This window comes from Lottia gigantea (genome assembly GCF_000327385.1).
Source record: "Lottia gigantea unplaced genomic scaffold LOTGIsca_153, whole genome shotgun sequence".
In the NCBI taxonomy this organism is placed as follows: Eukaryota; Metazoa; Mollusca; class Gastropoda; family Lottiidae; genus Lottia; species Lottia gigantea.
Genome location: NW_008707846.1, coordinates 391,192 through 408,775, shown reverse-complemented (window position 1 = coordinate 408,775; position 17,584 = coordinate 391,192). Strand labels below are relative to the sequence as shown.

At 32.6% G+C, this 17,584-nt stretch overlaps 5 protein-coding genes across 5 annotated transcripts in view; 3 read left to right on the top strand and 2 right to left on the bottom strand.

Annotated features, from left to right (window-relative positions):
* Positions 1-1,141: 1,141 nt before the first annotated feature.
* On the bottom strand, positions 1,142-3,117 carry LOTGIDRAFT_173262 (hypothetical protein; the record flags this gene model as incomplete). Its single annotated transcript, XM_009050728.1, has 3 exons — positions 1,142-1,329; positions 2,024-2,188; positions 3,030-3,117. 3 exons carry the CDS (start codon positions 3,115-3,117, stop codon positions 1,142-1,144), a joined length of 441 nt encoding a protein of 146 aa, XP_009048976.1.
* A 5,447-nt stretch (positions 3,118-8,564) lies between these two features.
* Positions 8,565-11,741, top strand: LOTGIDRAFT_173261 (hypothetical protein; the record flags this gene model as incomplete). Its single annotated transcript, XM_009050727.1, has 6 exons — positions 8,565-8,673; positions 9,021-9,167; positions 9,489-9,662; positions 10,162-10,335; positions 10,774-10,938; positions 11,377-11,741. 6 exons carry the CDS (start codon positions 8,565-8,567, stop codon positions 11,739-11,741), a joined length of 1,134 nt encoding a protein of 377 aa, XP_009048975.1.
* Positions 11,742-14,534: 2,793 nt separating this feature from the next.
* On the top strand, positions 14,535-15,068 carry LOTGIDRAFT_140907 (hypothetical protein; the record flags this gene model as incomplete). Its single annotated transcript, XM_009050726.1, has 1 exon — positions 14,535-15,068. A coding segment is annotated over one exon (534 nt), but the record flags the coding sequence as incomplete, so codon positions are not given.
* A 448-nt stretch (positions 15,069-15,516) lies between these two features.
* On the top strand, positions 15,517-16,392 carry LOTGIDRAFT_173259 (hypothetical protein; the record flags this gene model as incomplete). Its single annotated transcript, XM_009050725.1, has 1 exon — positions 15,517-16,392. The coding sequence occupies one exon, from the start codon at positions 15,517-15,519 to the stop codon at positions 16,390-16,392; it is 876 nt and encodes a 291-aa protein (XP_009048973.1).
* A 218-nt stretch (positions 16,393-16,610) lies between these two features.
* LOTGIDRAFT_173258 (hypothetical protein) overlaps positions 16,611-17,584 on the bottom strand; it is a gene marked incomplete at both ends in the record, with an annotated part of 1,438 nt that continues 464 nt past the window's right edge. The window contains one exon of the mRNA XM_009050724.1: positions 16,611-17,260. Within this exon, the coding sequence (XP_009048972.1) occupies positions 16,611-17,260 (650 nt within the window). The remainder of the gene's footprint in view (positions 17,261-17,584) is intronic.

Below are 17,584 nucleotides of genomic sequence, written 5' to 3'. Positions count from 1 at the left end.
AATTGAACGCGTTTTCAAGAACAAGGGCAATAACTCATACTAAATATTTTTCGATTTTTCTGATTTTCAATATTGTTTATCCTTGGGTGATAACAAACACTTATGCCAAGTTTCGTCAAAATCCGTCAAGAATTGTCCCTTCTAGAGTGTTTACGAGCTAAAAATTGAACGCGTTTTCAAGAACAAGGGCAATAACTTATACTAAATATTTTTCGATTCTTCTGATTTTCAAAAGGGTTCATCCTTAAGTGATTACGAACACTCATGCCAAGTTTCGTTAAAATCCATCAAGAATTGTGTCTTGTAGAGTGTTTACGAGCAATTGTAGACGGGCGGACGGACATGGGTGACGGCAATATACGCCCCCATTCCATGTGGGCGTATAAAAATGACTTGCTGGACCATAGTCCGTTACCTAAAACAGAAAATTCATCATATAATACAAATGAATATAAGGCTAAGAAAATGTATTAGATTATTTGTTCAAAGAGTTACTATGGTAGGGGAGGTGGCGATGTGTTGGGGAGTGTTGCCATGGACCATGTGGTTATTTAAGTTCTTGTTCCGTTAATAAGCAGTCACGGGCCTTTTGGTATAAACGTTCGGATACTTTTCTTGTAGACCTTGTAATCGTTTTTGACATAGTGTGAGGTATTTTTGAAGACATATTTCTAGTACTTTTCTAGTACTGCTGAAGACTATTTTCATATTTTTAAGAGCCAAATCAAACCCCCAAAATTGTGAATCCCTTAAAAGTAGGAGGAGTTCATACCAGCTGAGTGCTACAGAATCGAACTCCAGACTCTTACCTTCTATTGCTATAGATGAAGTATTTCTTGTTTTGGAATGATGGAAAATGCTTGTTACAAACCCCAAATGTGTAAAAAAAAAGAAACAAATCTTTAAACTGATAATTTTATTCAAATTCGTCAGTTTAATCTTAATAGTCACTACTCAGACCACGTGACTTTATGATGTATTAACGAATTCAAAACCAGATTTCTCTACAACGGTACCAATTCCATTGTTAACAACAAACAATCCAGCTGTATGCTGTACAGTGGTGAAGTTAGCATTGTATAAAAAGCACAAATCTAGTGGAGGACCAACGTGTGATATTGTCAAACATCTTGGTTCATCTTTACATTTTTGGATGCATTGGGAAAGAAGTGGACTGATTGAATCGATGTAGATGTTTTCTATATAATTGACATATACCAGAGGAAGATGGAGTAAAGCCACACTCGGGTCTTATAGCACATTCTTCTGAACAATTGTTTGCAAAAAAATCACCCAGTTTATATCCATTCACTACTACATTAAGTTCCACTGAAATATAAATCGTATTGTTATTGCAATAGTTTATAGAGGACAGAATTCGTTAAGAAAGAACCATTACAGGCCTGACAAATTTAGATGACTTGAATGACTTGTTGAGTCGCTGTAGTTGAGCCCCCCCTAGCTACGGGCCTGCATAAAGGTAATAAATATTTACACCATTTTATTTTTCGTCTGACTTAGGTGGTTTTCGTTGTTTCACAAGAAGAGAATGTGATTGACACATCTTACAAACGTCGTTAAAACCACGCCTCCTTATCGATTAATTACTTTTATTTTCATAAAACAGATATACAATTTAGCTTCGCACAAGGCCGTGGTATTACACCAATTAAACAATCGCTTTTCTTTTTGCTGGTTTAAAATTACTTTGAAATCATTAATCGTTTTTACATCATTTACTAATACAATGTTTATCTGCTAAAGTGAAACACGGTAGTAATTTACATTGTTCATATTGTCCTTTCGTTAAATTGTTTGTTAAATGGATGTAGGTATGTACTGTGCTTAATTAAGTAATATATACTAGTTTCGAACTTTTTGAAAAGACAATTTGGCTTGAATCTTGTAAAGGATAGTGACGTCATATTGAGATCTTAACACGATTCCTTCATTGTTTTAAATTGTCACCGGATCTCTCAAATATCTTCGTACCTATTCACAATAGAAACCCAAAACATGTTACCTTGACAAGCTTTCTGTTCTGTCCAAGTACCATTTTCCTCACACCCCAGAGTACCAGTTTCAACAAAGCCAACTGAGCAGCTAAAGTTAAAAAATTCTACAACAATACCGGATTCTGTTACATCATCAGAGAGAGTGATATTCTCACCTTGTGGACACTCTACAGCTAAAATGTTAAAATGAATTTGTCAGTAGAATGGCGTGATAGAGTTGGGTGAAATTATTCTAAAGGAAGATAGTTTATATGGCAAGTGATTACACCCACTTACATTATTTCAGACAATATAAGATAAGGCCTCTAAAAACCAAGTAATGTAGGTCAACTGATAGCTTGTCAGGAAAGGTAAAAATACCATTTCAGTCATAAGTCTAATTAAAATTGAGAAAATGTCGATTGAAATGAAAATAACATAGTGAGAATAAACAATTATTTAGTTCAACCGAATACAATAGAGAGACTGAATTTGATTGAACTATTCTCAATCTATACTGAAAGAATTCTTGAGTTCAAGGGAAGTAACTCATGATATTTATGTAACTGAAGACATAAGAATTAAAAGATATATATTTTTGGAGTTTGCTTAAAGCTGGCAATAAAACACAGAATTTGTTTTTTAGATAATTAACATAGTGTGTTGTATTTACTAATAAACGAGCCCTGTTAACTATAAGTTTGATCACTTTCTGAAGATGTTTTCAATTTTCAATGGAAATACTTACCACTTATGTTTCAGTTAACTGAAGGCAAGACAAACTTTACGTAGTGTTTTGTATTTTCTACTGAACGGGACTTGTCCAATCAGTAGTTAACTAAAGGCAAGAGAAAGTTTTTTAGTGTTAGAAACTGTTGTGAGAGAGACTTATTAACCAAGACTATAATTATTCCCCTTTTACGAACTCTTTAGTTATGAAGATAGATTCTTTCTGTTGTTTATGTATGACGTTGTAAATTCCATTCGAAGAAATCCATAATAAATCCATAATATCCATTTATACAGTCTTCTTACAATGAACCATCGCATTTTCAACTTTTCTCAGCTTTTTCTTTATCAAAGCACAGGACGAGGCGGTACCACCAAAATAAATTTTCACCATTGTTAAAACTAACAAAACATTACCAAGCTTACCAGCACTGACTTGCTTCGGACCTAATCCCGTGATTTCACCTTAACACTAAGAATTTCAGTTGCTGTTTCTATACATGTCTTTTCTATATATATCTCAGTCTCAATAAAAGACGAGTCGTCCTTTAAACTTTCAAAAGCAGATAATTCTAGACACACGTGGATTTGAAGGCTCAAATATCGACGGTACCTTTGAACACAATTACTGATTTGACTTACAAAAAGAAATCTTGTTTCTGAGACTAAGGTAAAATTGGTCAAATGAATGGCGAATCTGTTCCTTCTAATTTTTGTTTCGGGGAAACTGGCTAATAAAGGGTTTGGTCTAGTTCGGATGGGACAATTATTCAAACCAATGTTTTCTATCACCTGTGAACGTAAACAATACACCAACTGTTGGAAATCTTGAGGATGTTGGCCATGTCAGTAGTTATAAAATGTATGTCATGATAATGGATGAAATAGTTAAATGTGTAGTTAAATTTGGGACAAAAGGGGCTGTATCTTCTATCTGGACAGATAGTTTCGCGATTAACATAATAAGTCACGCCCATATAGTAACTGTTGCTAGTCCGACATTCGCAATTAAAATGTTTTGGAGAAGGACCCAGGTGAAAGGCGAATTATTGTAACAACAACAGGGCGTTTTCCCTGTGCACGGACAGATATTGATAAGTTTAGTGGAATCAGTCTTGTTATGGGATCAGATTTGTTGTTTGTGAATGAAGAATAATTCACGGTAATGAATACAGATGGATTGGAGGTTTCTAACAATAAATTTAGTGCCATTGTAGAGAAATCTGATTTTATATTCGTTAATACACCATAAAGTCACGTGGTTTGAGTAGTGACTATTAAGATTAAACTGACGAATTTAATAAAATTATCAGTTTAAAGATTTGTTGTCTGTGAATGGTCACTCGCATAGTGAGTAAAACATATCCATGTATAGAAATAAATAAAAAACTAGGATCACAAGTGACAATCTAGTTAACGGAGATGCTGAAATAGAAAAATTGAAATTCAAACATATAGCTTGCCAGGCAAGGTAATATACGCCCACTGGAAGCTTTGATTTTGAATGAAAATATTGACAGTACAGTAACAATTACCAGTATGAAATATTCAGTACCGTACTTATCTAGTACTTATTTATAGCTGGGTAGACTGGAATAATAAGGAGAGATGACTTATCTAGTACTTATTAACAGCTGGGTAGAATGGAATAATAAGGAGGATGACTTATCAAGTACTTATTAACAGCTGGATAGACTGGAATAATAAGGAGAGATGACTTATCTAGTACTTATTTATAGCTGGGCAGACTGGAACAATAAAGACAGTTGACTTATCTAGTACTTGTTTATAGCTTGGTAGACTGGAATAATAAGGAGAGATGACTTATCTAGTACTTATTTATAGCTGGGTAGACTGAAATAATAAGGAGATACGATTTATATAGTACAAAATGATTGAGGCGCTTCACGTTTGAGTGGGAAGCTTAAGTAATCATGGGATTTCTATCAATTGGGATCCAAAATGCAAACCTATTTAACATATTATTATTTAGATGTCCCTTCTGTGAGGTGTTGTTGTGCATTGTTAAACCTGTTGGCTTGATTGGCACAATAAAATGCAATTCTGAAAGGAAAATTATAGATAACCACAAAAAAATTTTTATATACGTTGTATTTAGTTAATATTGTTTATATCTCAGAAGTAATAAAAGGATCATCACCAAATTCGACATGTATCATCTTCATAATCATATTGAAACACATAATAAAAATAAACAAATCCATGAGGGATCGTAAATTATAAAATGTAGAAGAAAATACTGTACAGAGTTATCTTTCCTGGGAATAGTTTATTTTTCATTAGAAACACGAATGATAATGATATGCAGAAAATGTCACGTGATCTGAATTGATTTCCGTAACATTCAATCTACGAAAAGACGATCCGAAGATTACGATCCAGCTAACTCGATCTAGTGGTGAAGTTCCAAAGATTACTATCAGCTTTCTGTGTTCTACAAAGTGTTCTAGAAAGACTAATATTGAAAAAAATAAATAAGGTAGGAAAATACGTAAAAATAATTCTATTTTATAAGATTAGTCATTTCTACCTAAGAAATGAACCCGTGATTTGGATCCTATTTTGAACCAGATACAGCGCCATATATTTGGATATACTAATTGGTAAATTTGAAAGATAAAAATAATCTAAAAATCTAACAAAAACATATGTGAGCGATCATTATAGTTATCAGTCATCATTTTTACATACAAATTTTTTGTTTGTTAGTTTGAATATAAATCTATCTTGTGATAGATTATAAAGATATATATTTGTGTATATGAATAATTATTGCATATAAATAAATGTTTATATATGGAAATATGCCGTGTATAAAAAAACTCTCTATATGAATAAACTCTTTAAATATTCTTTGTATATAAATATTCCATGTACCATGTACAATTTATATTTTATCTAAATATAGTAAATTTTTTAGTATAGTAGATACATGACATCCCGTTTGCTTCCTAACCTGAAGGTCCAGGGTCCAATCCCGGTATAGGCCGAGATGATACCTTCGGATTTTTCAAACCCTGTCAGTAATGCAGGTAAGAGGGACTCACATGGAAAAAACGTCTAGTCGTTCGGATGGGACATTAAACAGAGTCCACGTGTGCTACAGACTGTGTACGTTAAAGATCCCTCGATAATTGGAAATAAAAAAAGAGCAGGCTAATGCCTCATTGCACCCTGCATGGCGTTGCCCGTAGCTAATTACACTACATACATAGTTAGACCCAAACATCTGTTTCTATTCCAACTATCAAAATAGCTATCAGACAGATGATTTTGACTATGTTTAATAATAATGATAAACTCTTTAAAGATGCGTTCCCTTATTTTCCATTATGAAAATGAAAATGATAAAACTTATATGAATAGAAAGTAGAGGTGTTCTAATGACTTGGACTTGTCTTACATGTCCATAATTAATTCATAATTAGCTAAACTAGAAGAGAATTACCAGTAGAATTCTAATGAATGACCGATCAAGAAAGGCCAAAACGCCTTTTTTTTTTTTATCTCTGTTGTCATTTTTATTCACTTTTTGAACAAGTAATACAAATTTCATTCTTTAATGTTGCAACACTGAGCCTTTCTGACTCTTTCAATCGGGAGAATATTATTGCTGTAGGATTGGGTAATTGTTGGAAGATACTTTTTATGGGTGTTTGAGATAATCTTCGCATAGCCCAAAGTAAATGAGAAAAACTAGATTACATTTGCAAGTTTTTGTAAATCATAGTCCGAAATCTCGGCCTTTTTTGGTAATTTTCGAACATTTTGAGAAATATTTTGGAAAATGTTTTTGTATAATCACAATTGATACCCATTTGCCAAGCTTCGTAAAAATCGAATAAACTTTCAACAATACACATACACATTTTGAGGCACATTTGAGTCTGATGTCTGAAAATATATCTTAAAGGTAATTCCGCGATCTGCTGCAATGCCAAAAATATTCTAACTATTACAGTTTTTGCTAGGTACTCTGATAACAATTATAAGAAAAAGACTAGACCTGTGAACAGCACTAAGCGTGGCCCGTGATACTTTGCCTGATAGCTGTATGACATTTTTGAACTTCAAACCCTCTCAAGCCTGGTGTTGACTCGACCACTTTTAGTAAAGAGCCAAGCTAAATTTAATGTTTTGTGAAAGGGTAAATTCAATCTTGTATCAATATAACTTATCGTATGGTTATTTTAATAGCTTCATGGTAGCTATAATATACAGGTATGTGTGAAATGTGAACATTATGTGACGGAATTTCTTTACTGATATAAACATGATCTATAAGTGTCTCACCTTCAGTAGTGTAATGCTGAACAAGTTGTTGAAAACCAAATTTTTGAAAACAATTTAGTATAGACAAATGACCCTCCAAGATATCGAGACTTAGACCTTGTACTTTGTGAATAGTAACTGCATAGGCGAGACGTAATGGGAACTGGCGTCTAACATCGCCCTTTTAGTTAACTTATTGTAAGTGAAAATTGGAAAAAAAAAATTGAAAAAAAAAAGTTATTTTTTTAAATGTTGAAAGATTACAAATCAGATTAATCTGTTTATGACCCAAACTACTTCACACCTGCATGTCAAAAGTTCATATGGATAGCTTTCCTATCATATTATATAACCTGTTATAACACCTGTCAATCATTTTAATCCCCACAATCTACAGATTTTTATCACATTTTTTATAAACATTTAACACTTTTATGCCTATTTTCACAAATTCAATTTTGTATTAAACCACCCATGTCACATATCGTTGAAAAGAGAAAATTGAGTATATCCTGAATATACAAACCATATTAATTAGTTAATTACATTGTAAGTTAGAACCCTCAGTCGAAAAAAACCTCAATATTTTTAAAACATATTTTAATGGATTATTGTCATATATCACTGAAAAGATAATCAAAAGGGAATTACAAAATTGAAAAAAATAATTTTCTGTGTTTATTAGAAAAGTTGTCAAAAATGTTAATTTTTGAATGGCTATTAAACCGGAAGTTAATATTTTTCAACCAATATGAGTACACCTGTGGATAGCTGAGGTCAAGAACATCCTACAGTGAAATTTTCAAGGCCATCGAAGGTCAAGGTCACATGGTGTGGCCTTTTGAATTTTCAAACAATTCAGAATTGGGGGTGCCAGGCGTGATTTAAAAAAACCGGAAGTTCTCACGCAAAAACCGGAAGTGATAGAAAAATTTTGATTGTATAAATTTATTTGTATGGCCATTCTGTATATGTCCTGTGAATTTCAGATCAATTATATAATTAGCGGCTGAGTTAGAAATTTTGAGCTTTTTTGAAAATTTTGGATTCAAATTTTTTTGACAAAAGTATTTAAAAATTGAAATTTTTTAGTCTCACCAGATACGTCTTATTACAATGAACATACTAAAGGAAATTTCAGGTAAATCGGTTCATAAATAAGCCCTACAGACTTGATGCAAAATATTTGCACATTATGCAATGGCACACTTCCGGTTTGGCAAAAATTACGTTTTAGTGATTCATTTTTGATTCCAGGTCATTTAAAAATGTTTGGTGAAGACAATTATGCTATAGCATTTTCGATTTTGTCTAGGGACGTTCCCAAAACAAAAAAAAAATAATAAATAAATAAACATAACGAAAACAAAGCGTGACAAATCGTTAGATTTGCCACAATACAGCTTCCAACTTAACTCGGAAGCCGTGAATATCCACAACTCATTAACTGTTTCCGCTCGATGTAACAAATTAACCCACTCTGTCTCTCATTCTCTATATAAACTCACACAATCTTCACTGTTCATACAACTCGAATATCGAATCAATATGATGATCAATGCTAATTTGATGTTGATGGTGGTCTTGCTGTGGGCTGGAACATTACCAGTGGCCAGTCCCAAGAATTACCCCTTCATGTTAAAAAGACAAACACCAGGTAAGTATAGTAGAGATTGCTGTGATTGAAGAGGACTGGGAAACAATTCTTTATAAAATGTCAGTAGTAATTTTTCTTCTTTGTTATTTCAGAAAGATATGTCTGATAAAAATGCTGTTTTAAGATTTTTATTTTAGGTCTAAGATTCAAAATGTGAAATAACCTTTCAAAATTACCTTCATTATTCTAGTTTACTAAATATTATATAATGTATAATTATATAATAATAGTAATTCAATCAATTTTTAATGTTGGTCGAATTTCTACTGTGGTTTAGAACCTATAATTTTTTTTTTTAAATTACAAATAAAAGAACTTTATGTTAACACCTATCTTATTTTGTGTAGATTGTGAGAAGTACGTTCTGCCAATAAATGCAATGTGGGAACCGACATGTGACGAAAATAAACGATTCAAATGCAAAAAAGGGTATGAATTGATAGTTCAGACCACCTGTAAAAACGGTGGTTGGACTTTGGAACCAACTTGTGAAGGTAAGCAGTTGTATATTTAGAGGAGGGGCGGGCACTCGGGTAGCCATCAGGTCCATAAAATGTCATATTTTTGAAGTAAGAATGAAGTCCTCTAAATGTTCTAAATACATATCGAGCCATCTGAAATCAACTGCCTTCTTGTGTGTCTGTGACAGCCCTAAAGAGATTTGTCACTATAGGTATATAAACAGAAACAGGAGATTAAAAATCAAATTTAAGGAGATGAGGTATTTCTCTTGGAAAGAAAGTCAAGCATGGGGCTAAGTTTACTATTTCGGGAATAATAAGTTATTGCCTGATAAATTTTATTTACTTCATCAGCTGCAGGGTGTCCACAAGGTGAGATTATCACTAACTCTGATGTTGTAACAGAATCCAGAACATTAAATGAAGATTTCAGTTTTGACTGTTCAGTTGGCTTCACCCAGAATGGTGTGACGGGTATGCTGAGGTGTGATGAAAATGGTACCTGGATAGAACAGAAAGCTTGTCAAGGTAACAGTTTCTTACACTAAAAAACTTTCTCTTGCCTTTAGTTAACTACTGATTTGACAGGTCTCGTTCAGTAGAAAATACAACAAACTACGTAAAGTTTGTCTTTCCTTCAGTTAACTGAAACATAAGTGATAAGTATTTCCATTGAAAATTGAAAAACTCTTCAGAAAGTGATAAAAGGACAGGTAACAGGGCTCGTTCAATAGAAAATACAACACACTACGTAAAGTTTGCTAACTCTGATATCCAGAGTATAGAGTCTTGTCTCTAAAATCAAAGATGTTTTTTTAAAGGGTGTTGTGCAAGAGACAGGGATTGCTATCATTTTCTGAAGACACCTGACTCTGACATTTATCTTTGATAATATAGGAGGCCTTTCTTAGTGTGTAAGGTTTGAACGACATATAGACCGAATTTGAATTGATGCATGTCGACTGTCATATTTTGATTTCACTTTACTCTCTGGGTATTGTCTGATCAGTATATTTTATTATATCAGCTTTAGAGTGTCCACAAGGTGAGATTATCACTAACTCTGATGATGTAACAGAATCCAGAACATTTAATGAAGATTTCCGTTTTGAATGTTCAGTTGGCTTCACTCAGAATGGAGTGACGGGTATTCTGAGGTGTGATGAAAATGGTACCTGGACAGAACAGAAAGCTTGTCAAGGTAACAGTTTTTAAGATGTTGAATTATCTAAAAGAAATTCTGAGCTTTACGAAAACTCCAAAGATATATATCTTTCAATTCTATGTCTTCAGTTACATAAATATCATGAGTTACTTCCCTTGAACTGAACAATTCTTTTAGTATAGTTTGATAATAGTTCAGTCAAATTCAGCCTCTCTATTGTATTGGGTTAAATAATAAATGTTTATTCTCACTATGTTATTTTCATTTCAACCGACATTTTCGCAATTGTAATCAGACTTACGACTGAAATGGTATTTTTACCTTTCCTGACAAGCTATCAGTTGACCTACATTACTTGGTTTTTAGAGGCCTTATCTTATATTGTCTGAAATAATGTAAGTGGGTGTAATCACTTGCCATATAAAACTATCTTCCTGAATAAGCTTTAGGATAAGTGCAATTTTAACATTTTAGCTGTAGAGTGTCCACAAGGTGAGAATATCACTCTCTCTGATGATGTAACAGAATCCAGTATTGTTGGAGGACTTTTTAATTTTAGCTGCTCAGTTGGCTTCGTTGAAACTGGTACTCTGAGGTGTGAAGAAAATGGTACTTGGACAGAACAGAAAGCTTGTCAAGGTAACATGATTTGTGTTTTTATTGTGAATACGTACGAATATATTTGGCAGATCCAGTGACAATTTAAAACACAAAGGAATCGTGCTAAGATCTCAACATGACGTTTTTTGTACAAGATTGGAACCAAATCGTCTTTTCAAAAAGTCAGAAACTATTACATATTACTACCGTGTTTCACTGTAGCAGATAAACGTTGTTTTAGTAAATGATGTAAAACGGTTAATGATTTCAAAGTTATTTTGAATCTTCAATATGTTTATCATAATGGTGCAGTACCGTAGCTAGCCCAGGGTCTCTGGGAGCCAATTGTTTTAAAGGGGGACTCAACTATAGCGACTCAACAAGTCATTCAAGTCATCTAAATTTGTCAGGCCTGTAATGGTCTTTGTTAACGAATTCTGTCCTCTATAAACTATTGTGATACGATTTATATTTCAGTGGTACGTAAAGCAGTAGTGAATAAAGGTTTACCGAAAATAACATTTGCACGCAATTGTAAAAGAGATTGTGCTACAACACCCGGGTGTGGCTTTACTCTATCAGTCAGTGGTATATGTAAAACATATAAAAAACCACTCATCTACTTTCATCGATTCACTCAAGGTCTCTCCCAATGCATCCAAAAATGTAAAGATGAACCAAGTTGTTTGACAATGTCATACAGTGGGCCTCCTCTTTTTGTTTGCAATTTATACAATGCTAACTTCACCACGTTACAGAATACAGATGGATTGGAGGTTGTTAACAATGGAATTGGTACCGTTGTAGAGAAATCTGGTTTTGATTTCGTTAATACACCATAAAGTCACGTGGTCTGAGTAGTGACTATTAAGATTAAATTGACGATTTGAATAAAATTATCAGTTTAAAGATTTGTCTTTTTTTTTTTTTTTACACATTTGGGGTTTGTAACAAGCATTTTCCATCATTCCAAAACAAGAAATATTTCATCTCCAGCAATAGAAGGATGGAGACTGGAGATCGATTCTGTAGAACCCAGCTGGTATGAACTCCTCCTACTTTTAAGGGACAGATTCTCAACTTTGTGGGTTGGATTTGGTTCTTAAAAATATGGAAATAGTCTTCAGAAGTACTGGAAATGTACAGAAAATGTCTTCAATAATACCTCACACTATGTCAAAAGTCATTACAAAAGTATGCAAAAAAAGTATCCGAACGTTTATACCAATAGGCCCGTGACAGCCTTAAACAAGAACTTAATTGATTAATTGAACTTAACGTAATTTCTATGAGTTAAATTCTCATTTCACCTGAACACTAGGAATTTCAGTTGCTGTTTCTATACATGTCTTTTCTATATATATCTCAGTAGTATAAGACATTTCAATATTGTCGCAAGGGGATTCCCCATTTCATTTCATTCCATGGGGAAAATGCGACCATATTGAAAGGTCCCCTACACCCTACATTTCATAAATTCTTACACCTAAAAACACCATCAGTCAATTCCTACATTCCATCAAAAAAGCACATTAAAAATACCCTTATATAAAATAACTTCCTTGTTTCGCTTAACATCCGGTTTTTTAATAGCCTCGTTTTTAATAATGTTATTTTTAGTCTAGAAACTTCTAGAAGGAAGATAACTCTTTTTTTGGAAAAAAAACAGACCACAATTTTCTACTCAATTTTTAAACCTTAAAAATGGCAAATAAAATACTAGATCAAATCTTTTCTTTCTTAACAAAAAAATAGAGGATTATATTATCATCTCACCAACTGTTGGTTCTAAATCCCAGTTGAATAATGGTGGTAGAATTACCTTCGAAATAAATTCATTATCGAATTGGTTGCTTCTTTCCGTTGCTTATTTCAGATGCGATTTCAAAATTAAAGATGGAACTCCCAATGAAAATCGTGAACCACAAACTATTACAACGTTAGAAAACAATTTCTTTCCATCTTTATTTATCGAGATGGTTTTGGAAGCTGGTTCAAATCCAATAGAAACAATTAAACACCCTGGGGAATTCGACACAATGTTGAAAACAGTTTTATATCCTAAAGATTTCTATTCAGTCTCAGGTTGGATACCCGATGTTGGCGATGGAAGTGTTTTAAAAGAACCGGTAAGAAACCTTGCAAATGATGCTGATTTAGCTAGAGTGAGAGTTGTTGCTCGAAACACAATGGAAAGAGTAGCACGAGCAGCTAATCATGGATTCGAAAAACGAGTGCTTCAGTATAATAATGTTGTTGAGAATAATAGGTGGGGTAATTACGTAAATTGGAAATTATATCCTTTATTCGGTCTGTTGGAACATAGAAAAGTTTCCATAGGGTTACCATATAAAATTCATCTACAAAGAGAAATCAACGATGATAAGATATTCTTTGGAGAGAATGGTTCAAATGCAAAATTAGAAATAACGAATCTCCAACTTTTCATACCCGTAATAACACCATCAATTGAAGTAGAAACGAAAATATTCAACTCGTTAACTAAAGATATTGAAATAGCTTTTCTTCATCGTAATACGGTAGGTAGCATGGCTTTAACTGGAGAATCCACCACATGGCCAATCACTAACACTATTAAACCAGCAAGATATTTAATGATTGGTTTCAAGATCTTACCAGATTCTCAAACGAATAACAATAATATCTTTAGAGTAGCAACGAACCAAACTCAAGATCCTATAATCCATAAAGTTCAAGTAAGATTAAACAACGATATTTATCCTAACCAACCTTTAACAATTAATCCAACCACAAAACATGTGTGAATTATTTGGAAATCCACCTCAGTTTGAATATGTATATTTTGCACTTAATCATCCAATCTTCTGTTTTGATCTATCAGCTCACTAAGAAGATCTTTTCAAAACAGGAGTGAACATAAGTATTCATATTGAAAAAACACAAGGAGATGTGACCGGGTATTGTTTATTATTAGAAGAAGCAAAACATTTAATTAAAAAAGCAGATAGAAGAATGATAAGAATTGAGTCAAAAATATACCCTTAAAAATGAAAGTAGAAACTTTAGTTATGAAAATAATAGAAGCTATTGAAACAGATTCCCCAACTGTAATAACTTTCAATGGTAAAAAAATCAGTATAACTAAAAAACTTATTGATAAATACAAATATTGTAAAGTCAGAGACGATACAGACTTAGAAAGAATTGACGCGAACGCAAAAGAAGGTTGATTTTTACCTTTCCTACTACCTTTAATATTTGGTGGTATTGCAGCGGCGGGTGCAGCAACTGGTGGAATATCTGGTTGTCAAAGCTGCCAACGCAAAGAAAGCAGCTGATGCTAAAGCCGCTGAAGAACGCAGACATAATTTAATAATGGAAAAGGAAGCCAAAGTTTTAGGAGTTGGAGATATGATAGGCACAATAAAAGAATTTGGAAAAAGATTTGGGGAAGAAACCAAGACAATTGTTAAACAAGGATTAAATAAATTAGTAGATAGTATTGACACAGGAGAAGTCAAAATGAAACATAAGGGTAATGGAATATTTTTAAAAAATATACACAGTGGAGAAGGATTATTTCTTTCAAAGTATAAAGGAGAAGGAGTAATTTTGGAATAAAATTAAATAATTTAAAATTGGGCAAAAAATTTAATCATTCAGAAATATTTCCTAATAACCCAATGCTCATGTGTATATGCGGTAGTTCCGGTTCTGGGAAAACTCATCTCACTTTTAACATGTTGACAACACCAAACCTTTTAGATTTCGATTCTTTGTATATCTACACAACAACACCAGAGCAATCGTATTATCAATTCCTCAAAGCTTTAGAATATCTACCAAAGAAAGATGTTCACGGCATATTTCAATATTACGAAGAAAACGAAGAAGAAGTGGAAATAAAAGATATAGATAACTTCATTAAATCAAAGAATCCAACGGATATAAAAGTTTTTCTTACGAAAAATGTTAATGATCTAGACTTGTCTAATATTGATAGCAATCGAAAGAACTTAATATTGTTTGACGACTGCGTAGCGCAAAGAAATCAAGCTGTTCAACAGGAATTCTTCACGAAAGGAAGACATCACAACTGTCACTGCATATACCAATCCCAATCTTTTTACGGGATGGATTCTATGTTCATTAGAAAAAATGCAAATTGTTTTTATTATTTGAATTAATAAAGATTTATCTCAAATCATTCAGTCGAAAAATCACGGAATGGATAGAGATACATTTAAAAAGGTTTGTAAAGCTCAATGGAGAAATCCAGATGATCATAGATATGTATTTGTAAATACTAGAAAACCTGCGGGTGAAAGAGTAATGATCGACATATGTTAATTTTAATTTTTTACAAATGGATAATTGGAATAATATTTTAAAAAGAAATAGAGAATATATCAAAGCTAAGAATAAAATAAAGACCCAAGTTGAAATGAGTTAGATGATATAAATCGTCTTTTTTCAAACCCTAGCCCAGATTTACCAAAGAGCATTTCACCAATCGTTGATAATCAAGGTTTATTGTTTAATGGTTTAAGAATAATATTTAGTCCAAATTCCCCTTTATTCAAAATCGATACAAAAGATTTTATATTAACATTAACAAAAGGATTAATAGATTTAATGAATGGCGAGGATGTTTGCATTGCCGATCGCAAGGATTTAGTAGCATACTCAAAATTTCTAGATGCAATAAGAAAGACGGGACCCGAAACAAGACGATCGAAAGAAGTTAAACTATATATAAGAGTAATTGAACATGATGATGAATATGAAGTTGACGAAGTGGGTGATTATGCTGAAGACAACAATCCAATCATACAAGAAATAGACGAATTCGATGATATGGTATCTGGACAAGGTATAACGTTTTTATCCGACAACAACGAGATACTACTTAATAGATTACGAGTAATATTAGCGGCAATGAAGGAAGGACATCGATCACACAGACAATTTAATGAAGCGAATTGTATACTAAAAAGACTCCTACCAGGAAGCTACGAATACGTAGCCATTAACGAATACCTATCTGAATATGGAGGAAGTGTAAATGGTAAAAACAATATTGAAATCGAAGGTAATTTGAATCTGAACAAAATAAAATTGATATTAAAAAATAATAGTCAAGTTGATTTCAACGTAGAAAATTCATTGAATGCGTTACTAGGATTTGATAAACAAATATACACTCAATCCACTTTAGCACCACACAAAGCTAATATCGAGAATGATATCGATGTCATAAATATACTTTGCAATTTAATAAACGGTGGATTTTTCAATAAATACAAACGTCAAATTATTTACAGTCTTCCAACATTCACTGTACCGATTGGATATAGAATTATAGAGAAACCATTTCAAACAACGTATTTACCACTTAATTCCTTTATGATTAAAGATATAAATCTGGAAATCAAAGATGGTAAAAATAGGTTTATAGATTTTGGTAACGAGGAAATTGTTATTCAACTTCATTTAAAACAAAAAAATTAAATTAACGACTCTTCATTCTCTTCTTGAATAATAAGGTAATCGAAATCATCAAATTCGTAGTTTTCATCCAAACTCAAGTCATCTTTATCACTATAAGGATACATGATTCCTTCGCTGTCCGGTGCCTTTCTCTTAACGAGATTGAGATAACTTCTAAAAACTTTCTTTTGTTTATCATCATCCTTTGGAATAACTACTCCATTGGTGAAACTTTTTACTCATGGTTTCTTAAATTCATTAGTCACATCATGTCCACTAGCTAATCGAATATAATCTTCTACACTTATCTTATCATTAGAATAACCCTTAAACGTTTTCTTTTCTTTTAGAATACCGTCGGAAGTTAGAATAATATTATATTTAACTTTTGGCGCTAAATATAAACCATATATAATTCCACCATCACCGTAATCATTCTTTCCTTTACAATAATCATTTTCGGACACCAACCCAGCTTCATTTAATTTATCCCAATTGCTAGACGAAATGTATAAACTATCAGTATCTGTATAGTATATTTCCGGCTTATAAAATCCATCTATTACGTGAATAAAATTATTCATTATTTTTTTACTGTGAGATAATACGAATGACCCCAAATGACTAGGTGCTAGTCGTGTAGATTTAGGAGGTGTACAGTCAAATTCTTTTTCTTCTTCATTTATCTCAACGATATATTGAGTCTCATTTACTTTAGGATAGCTTTTGACGTGTGAATCGAAGTTGGCTTTTAAAGTTGCTTCACTCCATAAATGTCTCGATGTAGTTATATCCTTCTGAATAGATTTACCATACAATGAATTACCTAATAATTTCATGCAATTACTACCTACGATATTACCTTCTCGTTTATATTTATTTCCTAGATCTCTCAAAATTAAAATGTAATCTCTATATGGTGGAGTTAAAATTTTCTTCGTATACTATATCATCTAATATTTTAATAATTCGTCCCCCGGCTTTAACTATTTCTTGAATATCGACCGATGTTAAAACTTCTGAACAGAAACCATTTCTGAACCTGATTTTAGTGCCAGTTTCCTTATTACCTTCTTTGTTCGTAAAAGTAATTTTATCTTTAGCTGGTATGGGTTGGAAGAACATGTTAGCAGGATATTCAAACCAGACTTTTAAAATAGCCGTTCTAGGTCTAAATTTCTGCTCATTAAAGAGCTTAACAAATTCTTTATTT